Source organism: Lipotes vexillifer, unplaced genomic scaffold, assembly GCF_000442215.2.
Source record: "Lipotes vexillifer unplaced genomic scaffold, Lipotes_vexillifer_v1.1 scaffold818, whole genome shotgun sequence".
In the NCBI taxonomy this organism is placed as follows: Eukaryota; Metazoa; Chordata; class Mammalia; order Artiodactyla; family Lipotidae; genus Lipotes; species Lipotes vexillifer.
Window position 1 is genome coordinate 101,885 of NW_006771890.1, and position 9,425 is coordinate 111,309.

Below are 9,425 nucleotides of genomic sequence, written 5' to 3' on the forward strand. Positions count from 1 at the left end.
TCCCTACACTGACCCACATGTCAGTCGTGTGTTTGAATTTTGTAAGACTCTTCTAAATATTTCGGTTTGGAAATTAGAACAGATCTGGAAAAACCTCTTGTGCATACCTGATCCTGAGCTAAGCATGGCCCCTCCATAGATGTCCAAAGCCAGTTGAGAATAGGCAAAGCCGAAAACAGAGATGGTCAGGCCGGTGAGCAGGGCCAGCTTGAGCAGGGACTCCAAAACCGCGGCGGCCACAGCAACATCCTCCTTGGGCCAGGGGAGAGGGAAGGAAGTGGGATGAATCATGAGCTAAAGAAAAACTTCACATCTGACTTTCTCTCTTTGCTGTTTTACAGATCACTCTTTCAACTGCTGAGGGCCATCACTGCTTTTCTGTAGCCTGGGTTTGTTTCTATGTCAGTTAACAAATGGAGGGAAAAAGACAAAGTGTACCTCCTTAGGCAGTGCAGGGGAGGGTTAGTTTTTAACTCATTTAGGATAAACTATCTCAAATGTTGCCTAGGAAACACTCACTTCCCCCTCTGACATTTATTCTTAAATGGACGAGTTTTTACATGGCTAGCTAGCTTTCTCACCGTGCTTCTCCTGACAAACAACTCCAAACCCTGATGTTCCTGGAATCTACACTTCGGAAAACATTCCTAAATCAGTCTGAGAACCAGATTAGCTCGTTTTGAAATACTGTGCATAAACTGTATTTTGCAAAATGTCTTCTAAGAGATGTAAGAGGCCAACTTAGCTTGCTTCTAATTCTAAGACAGACATTTTCAATGGTTCTAGGAAAACGGAAGTTTCTACAACCAAATACTCCTGGATTAAAATCTCTTCTGTTTTTACTGGCCGGAGTATATCAATTCTCAGAGTCAGAATGGAGCTCTGGGCATGTCACAGTCCTTAAGAAGCTAAACAACTGGTGTGGTGAGTGAGACCAAATGTCCGCATGCTTTCCTCCCCACACCCTCAGTTAGCCTTGACCCCGTCTCAGCATCCTTCAGCTCATCTTTTGTTCCTGAGAATCTGAGGATGGGGGAGGCAACCTCATTCTTACACCTAAGACTAGACCATGGAAGGAGGTCTGTGCTGCACTGGGGACAGCCGCAGAGAATTCTGAGAGGGCTGGAACAAGAATAAGGTCACAAAGAAGGACAAAGGGTGAAAAAGAAGGGCTGGTCAGGGGAAAAAGGAGAAGCTGTGAAAGAAGAAGTGAGCTCAGCGTCCTGCCATCATTCAGAATGTGATAGAAGAATGAAAACTAGAAGAAAATTTCAGAGCTAACAGAGGGGAACAGATAGCTCCACGTTTCTGTCTATTTATCCTGCACATAGACAGAGAATTCACTTGGGAGATGGTGACATGAGAACCAAGACTACCTGCTTCTGAAGTGTAGCATCCTTTTCTCTCTCCAGCACCTTAGCAAAGAATATATAAAAACTCTCTTCTATTGGATGGAAAATTAATCTGGCCACAAGGGAGCCAAGATTATTCACTATATCATACACACCTACAAAACAAAAAGGAAGAAATAACAATCGTATTGGTTTTTCTATTTGAATTTTTATAGCACCATTAAAATTTTTTCTAATTTAATTTTTTAAATTAAACTTTTTGAGATAATTATAGATTCACATGGAGTTGTAAGAAATAAAAGAGAGATCCACGTACCCTTTACCCAGTTCCCCAAACAGTAAATTCTTGCAAAACTATAGCACAATATCACAACTGACATGGATACAGTCAAGATACAGAACATTTCCATCACCAGCATTTTTTTATAAAAGTCATTAATGCCAAGTTGATTTTTTTTTCTATTTTTATTTGCACTCCTTTGGGATTATATTCAAAAATAAATGTGAAAAAAATATTAAGACCTATCTAGCTACACAAACATGGAGCAAATCTTTGTGACTGCAATGAGCTCCCTTTTCCCTTAGCACACTTTGGCCCCCAAAATGAGCACCAGAGCTCTGCAGAAAGCAGAGTAAGGGCAGAGAATCTCAAAAGAGAACTTGCCACCATGTCAATGAGAGGGGATAGTCAAATATATATTTATAAAGACCTACAATTTTTAATCTTCAGGATTCATTTCTTATAATCTTTTTTTAAAAAATAATCTTCAGGTTCATTTTTCATTAAATGTATCAAACTGCAGAGAAAAATATGAGCAAGTGTCTACTAATAGTTCATCTTTAATTAAAACAATACAGAATTTCATCTTACCCTGATCCCCAAAATTTAACACATTCAAAAATGTCATCACATATCGCTCGCCTGTAAATGGAAAAGCAAAATAATTAGCATTTCAAATGTACAGTATTTTCTTGTTTCCTTTTCTTTGATCATCTATCATCTCTTCTAGTTGGTAAATACTCTCAAAGGAGAAAAATTAAGTAATCAGTTAAAGACATGTTCCTTGTCCTAATGTTGATTTCAAATAATCTCAAAATAATAACAATTTGGAAAGTGCAGGGGGCTTTACTGACAACAAATTTCCAAACCAGTTAAATTAAAAACAAAACAAAAATCAATAAAACCGGGCCTCCCTGGTGGCGCAGTGGTTGGGAGTCCGCCTGCCAATGCAGAGGACATGGGTTCGTGCCCTGGTCTGGGAGGATCCCACATGCCGCGGAGAGGCTGGGCCCGTGAGCCATGGCCGCTGAACTGGAGTGTCCGGAGCCTGTGCTCTGCAACGGGAGAGGCCACGGCAGTGAGAGGCCCGCGTACCGCAAAAAAAAAAAAAAAAAAAAAATCAATAAAACCAGTCTGATAAGTTTTTCAAAAAGTATGAGGAGTTACTAAAATGTTAATGATGAAAATGATTATCTCAAGTTTTCAGGGAGGTCAGATAATCTGAGTGTAAATTCTGTGAAATGAAAGGTCCATGATTAAGTGCACAGACTCATCAAAAGTTTCCTTTCTGGGTGAATAAAGCTCCATGGAGGCTGGCAGTTCCGTGGAGCCCAAGTTCACAATTCAAGACAGTCTAATGCTTTCAAGGTGAAGGCACCAGCCCAGAGCCCTATTTCCCACCCCCAACTTCCATGAATGTTCTTATTATCTGTGAGTGGAAAGCACTGACCACTATGCAGGTGGAGCACTGAAGAGTGTCCATAGCTCTGAAGGACCAGCTCTCACCTCCTAGCAACTTGCTCAAAGAGGAAAGCAATATTAAGAGACGAGAAGCAATGTGATCTTAAGTCTCTCTTCAGCCCTTCCCGGCCTACAATCTCCCAGCCACTGCATTTGTGGCAGGGACCTCTGCAAGTCTTCCCAGGCACGGGTCCTCAGGCACTGCACTAGTTCCCATCTGTATCTCTGCTCTGCTCTGATCCAGCCTCACCACTAACAGTTCCAGCTTTTGCAAATACAGATCTTAAGTCAATCCCTGCTTTCACAACTTTAAATGGCTCTGTAGTGTTTGCAAAAAGTCCAAGCGCCTTGATTCTGCATTTGAGGTCTTTTATTATTTAATTATTATTATTTTTTATACATTTACTTATTTTATTTATTTATTTTTGGCTGCGTTCAGTCTTCGTTTCTGCGCGTGGGCTTTCTCTAGTTGCGGCGAGCAGGGGCTACTCTGTTGCAGTGCACGGGCTTCTCACTGCAATGGCTTCTCTTACTGCGGAGCATGGGCTTTAGGCGCACGGGCTTCAGTAGTTGTGGCTCACAGGCTCAGGAGCTGTGGCTCGTGGGTTCTAGAGCGCAGGCTCAGTAGTTGTGGTGCACGGGCTTAGTTACTCCGTGGTATGTGGCATCTTCCCATACCAGGGCTTGAATCTGTGTCCCCTGCATTGGCAGGCGGATTCTTAACCACTGCACCACCAAGGAAGCCCTTGAGGCCTTTTATAAACTTACCCCGAGCTATCTTTTTGGCCTCCCTTCACCAACCTCCCCCCCACCTCCCACCATCACACCGTCATCCTCTGCTACACTCTACATGGAGGATTTAGCCCCTCCAGCTGCTCTGAGTCAGGCTGGGCTGGTGTTCCCAGCCTCAGCTGTTGGTATTCTCACCACCTGCAATGGCTTTTCTTCAGGGGCTTCCCTGGGCTCTGGCACAAAAGGCCTCTCCCTCCCACGTTCTGTGAGCTCCCTGAGGGCAGGAACCATGTCTCAGTCATCTCCGTGCCCCTGGCTGCCTAGCAGAGCTCCAGGAAATGAAACAGCACTCAAGAGATGTCTGGCAAATGAGCTGGCATTTCCAAGTACAGCCCCTCACAGTCCTGTATCAGAGTTTACGACACAAATGCCTGCGTCTCTGGGGAGAGAATGAGCTCCTTGAGGCCATGGCCTGTTCCTCATTCATCTGTGTATTCTCAGCGCCTGACACACAGTGTTTAGGAAATGTGGGGGCAGAAAGTAACAGCATTTATATACACACACACACACACACACATACACATATACTATACACACACATATACTATATACACACACACATGTATACTATATACACTCACACATACACACACACATACACATATACTATATACACTCACACATACACACACATATACTATATACACTCACACATACACACACACATACACATATACTATATACACTCACACATACACACATACACATATACTATATACACTCACACATACACACACATATACTATATACACTCATACATACACACACATACACATATACTATATACACTCACACATACACACTCACATATACTATATACACTCACACATACACACATACATACACATATACTAATTACACTCACACATACACACACATACACTATATACACTCACACACACATACACATATACTATACTCACACATACACATATACTCTATACACACACACTGTATACACACACACATATACTGTATACACACACATACACATATACTATACACACACACATACACATATACTATATACACTCACACATACACACACATACACATATACTATATACACTCACACATACACACATACATACACATATACTATATACACTCACATACACACACATACACTATATACACTCACACACACATACACTATATATACTCACACATACACATATACTCTATACACACACACTCTATACACACATATACTGTATACACACACACATACACATATACTATACACTCACACATACACACACACATACATACACATATACTATATACACATACATACACACAGTTTTGCTATAACAATAAATGATTTCAAATTTTTTAGAGCTGTAGTTTTTAGAGAAGAAGAATCTGGGTGTCCTTGTCAAGCCCCTTCCTTACTTCACAGCCACAGAGAGGGAGGCCCTGGGAAGTCCCTAAGGGCTCTCTGCCAGCCAGGTCAGGACAGCCCAACCATGGAGCAGGCCCAGCTTGGGAGGCTTGAGTGTGTAGCTGACACCTGCCACTGCAAACACATCTAGCCACTGCAGTCCAGACAACCAACTTAGGGCCACTGCTTGCAACCAACTCAGGACCATTCCTCAACTCATTCAAACTGTCCTTTAAACTTCAGGAGGAAAAAAAAGTGCATTTAAGTAACACCCCTTCCCAAAACTCCCTCCATTGTTTTGCCTGTTCTAACAATAATGGTAACTATCACAATATACAATTTCACTACAGTACCTTTCTTTATCAAAAAATACTTGCTGAATACCTATCATGTGCCAGGCCCGGCAGGGTGCCACGGAGACAGTGGTGAACAGCACACTTGCTGCTCTCAAGAAACTTAGCATTAAGGCACCTTCACTCAGCTCTCCGAAGGCTTCTGACCTTTACTTCCTCCAGAAGCCCTATGAACAGTTTCACTTCTGTAATGGCAGCATTATGGGCTCATGCTAGAAACATCCATTCGCAAGTTCAGGGAGCCCTCAGGCTCCTCCTGGTCCTATCCTTTAACTCACAGATGTGGAAAGTGAGGCTTAGCGGGGAGTTACTTCCCTTCGGAAGCATAATGAATAAAATAAAGAAGGTGGAAAAGGAAAAAACAACAAGATAATAATAATGATGTTTGTATTAGAATGCTAGAATTATAGGAAACTTTTCTATTTTCCAAAATTCTTGTAATGGGGTTATATTATTTTCATAATTAAAAGATAATTTTTGAAAATATTTAGAAACACGTTCAGTAATAGATATATAGATGTACAAATACACGAAATTTATAGAGAGAAACTACTACCTTCAGCAGCTTATAGCCGCCTCCAATCTCATTCTTTGAACTAAAGCTGGGTATAAATAAACCAATACGTATATATAGAAAAATTACATATACTTTCAGCTCCTGGTTTGCCCTCTGCTTCAGAGAGCTCTGTCACTGTTAAACTGGAAAGTCCCGAGAAGTTGGAAGGCTGACCAAACTATCCCACAGGTGAATTTTATTGTTAAAGAAAATAAAATGAGAAAAACATGGTTCTTAAAAAGTGCAGAAAAAGAAGTGTATAAAAAGTTAGGAAAATGAGATTACAGATAGTTTTCTGTATTTTCCAAACTTTCTGTAACTGATATAATATTTTTATAATACATTTGTTTAAACACTGTTAACATGGGTTCTGGAGTTAGACTTGGATTCAAATTAAATTGCTCCTCATTCTTGCAGAAGTTATGTAACCTCACTGACCCTGTTTCCTCATCCATAATAAATGGGGACAATATCTTTCTTACAAGGCTGTGGGGAGATTTAAATTAGACAACTGAAGTATCAAATTAAATAAATGTTAGTTTCCCTCTCCTTGTTTAAAAAACTCCCATTTCTGAGGGTCCTCTGCCCTGGGGGCTCTAGGCAGCAGGTGGTCTGCATCTAGGCAATCATCAGTTCTATGGAATCCCCTGGCTGATACTTCGGTTTCCTGACTGCTCAGAGAGATCTTTTACTTACCTTCTGTCAAAATCTGTTTCAAGAAAGACTGTTTGAAGAAACTCCAAGTCAATTTAGCCTCTTCCCAATTTACAAAAGCCTAGAAGAAAAAACAAAATAAAACAAAAACTCCAGGTATTCCAAGTCTAAGAATACAGTAATACTACTGAAACTCAGTTTGGTCTCTAAATCCCAATTTGGATAGTCCCCACTAATTTTTCATTTACTGCTAAGCACACAGAAAGCATCCAATGAATCCTGGATTCCTAAATGTGAAGACAAAGTCTCTGGGTGGAAGAGCCTCCCTGTGGGCCCTGCCCAAGATTCATTCACTGACACCCCCTAAAGAAATGTGCTGTCCCCTTGCTGCTGCCCAGAGAGTAAGCTGACCACATGGAACACACACAGCTGACAGTCAGTTCTTCCCTTAAAAGACGTCTGAAGCATGCCAAGCTGCAGGACAAGTTCTGCTCAATGTACGTCTTGGTGCTTTATTTAGCCAGCCAGGGTCCTTTTACAGAAAGCATATGAGCTTGGCTTGTATATTTCAAAAGAAAGTAAGGCCTTCCAGGTCAGTTAAACCACATAGAATTGGAACGACAGGGAAAAGTAAAACAAAAACAAAAAACAAACTTCTGATACGGCTCTTCTCAAACTCTCAGGGGGAGCAACAAACTGCCCATTTCCTAGGGAAAAGGAGGGTAAGAAGGAAGCAAATGCTTAGGAAGGGCAGAGGTCAACCTGTAAGAGACAGGTAGCCTCAAATCCAGACAGCTGACCACAAAATGCAGGAAAGGGGCAAACTAGCTGGACATGACTTCTTTTTTTCTACTTCCTCCCAGTTCCTTCTACGGGCCCCTCCTCAAACATGAAGGCATCCTGGGACTCCAGAATATTCAGTTGAGGTGTTAGGTTCTTATTCTCAGGGTACCTGCACTTTGGAAAGTTCTTATTAACTCAGTTGATGACTTTTGAATGGTGGGATTTCAGGGGGCTATTTAGGAGGAAAGGGGTGAATCTCAAGGCCAAGCCCACCCCACCTCTCTAAAAGGTCGATTTTAGCTACGGAAGCTGGCCCAAAGGCAGGTGTAGAACCTGTCCCAGGCACATGGGCCCCTGCTCTTGGCACAAAGCCCACCTGTGTAGAAATATAATGCATGCCATATATATGATTTTTAATTTTCTAGCAGCCTACAGTGAATAGTAAAAAGAAACAGGTAAAATTCATTTTAATATATTTGATTTGACCCCAAATATTATCACTGCAACATGAAAATACTAGAAGCATTTCATATTTTTTACATTAATTCTTTAAAATCCAGTGTGCATTGAGTGCACTTACAGCTCATCTCAATTCCAAATGCTCTGTAGCCACATTGCCCCGTCCACATTACCATTTAGGACAGGGCAAGTCTAGAGTACCCTTTGAAAGCAAGGGTCATTTCCAGTCCTCAAATCTCCTCACCCTTTGGTTTCAGAACCTTTCTTCCATATTTGGAGGAAAGTTCTGAATCCTGCCAAACCACACTAACTTCAGTGCATCATTGGACCTGGAGCCGAATGCCAGGGGTAGCTCTAGTCCAGGAGGAAATTTTCCTCAGTGAGAAGGAAACTGGGCATTTCCTTTCCCCAGAACAAAGAGCGCCAGACCTCCCTATACCACTAGGGGGCACTGTGGACCATGTCATCCTCGTACACTGATCCCGCCCATAGTTGGCTTCAGGGGAGCCTGGGTACAGCACCTTCTCTCTCTCACACTCTGCCGCCTCCATGGCAGGTGGTCCTCTGGAGGGGGCGAGGGGTGTGATCTGCAAAGCAGTAACTGTGCTCTTTTCAAAGGAAATGAACAGTTACAGCAGGCCCACAAGGCTTTTGTGAAGCCTACGTGCTGTTAGGCTGTGAATTGATTTGTAAAGATGGCTGAGCTCTTTAAAAAATAAAAATAAAAAGTTCTTTAGGAGAGTGAAATCATGACAGTGCATCTGATCTTCAAGCTTATACTTGAGCATTCCTTTCTCCTAATGCCTTCAATTTAAATGGATCCATGGTTTGGAAGGAACAGCCTCACTGCTTACTAACTCCAAAATGCTCATTAAGGACACAGAGGCAGGAAGGCTGATCAGAGATTGGGTTTCTTCTCAGAGGCACCTGCTAAGTGGTGGAAAAAAGAAGCACTCTTCGGGCTTTTACCATTCTGTTCTGAATGGATTTGCCACTTTGGAAGGTCAAAAGAGGCCTCTTCCCCAAGAGCTAGGTTGGTATTGCTGAGCTGGTCTACAGGCTGTGAATTTCTCCAGAATCCCGTGACCAACAAGCCATTCCACTGCCTCCTGGTACTGATGGAGAAACTGAGGTACAGGTGGGGAAAGGTGATGTGCAGTACCTCTGGAGAAGGTCTGGAATCAGAACTCAGGGGCTCATTGTGCTTTAACCTGAGTCACTCTTCCACTTCCCAAACTCTTCTGACTCAGAATGGTCCAACCAGCTGCATCTTTACCACAGACAAGAGTCACCAGGGCCACGGTCCTGTCCCCTGCCCTCCATCACCTCCACACCCCACACAGCACTCTTT

General features: G+C 42.3%; 1 protein-coding gene across 1 annotated transcript in view; it reads right to left on the reverse strand.

Moving 5' to 3' along the window:
• Window positions 1-9,425, reverse strand: part of RFT1 (RFT1 glycolipid translocator homolog) — a 39,082-nt gene that overhangs the window by 13,308 nt on the left and 16,349 nt on the right. Inside the window, exons 7-10 of the mRNA XM_007447220.1 lie at window positions 6,875-6,953; window positions 2,224-2,274; window positions 1,377-1,507; window positions 108-252 (exon numbers count right to left, since the gene is read on the reverse strand). Of these exons, the coding sequence (XP_007447282.1) occupies window positions 108-252; window positions 1,377-1,507; window positions 2,224-2,274; window positions 6,875-6,953 (406 nt within the window). The remainder of the gene's footprint in view (window positions 1-107; window positions 253-1,376; window positions 1,508-2,223; window positions 2,275-6,874; window positions 6,954-9,425) is intronic.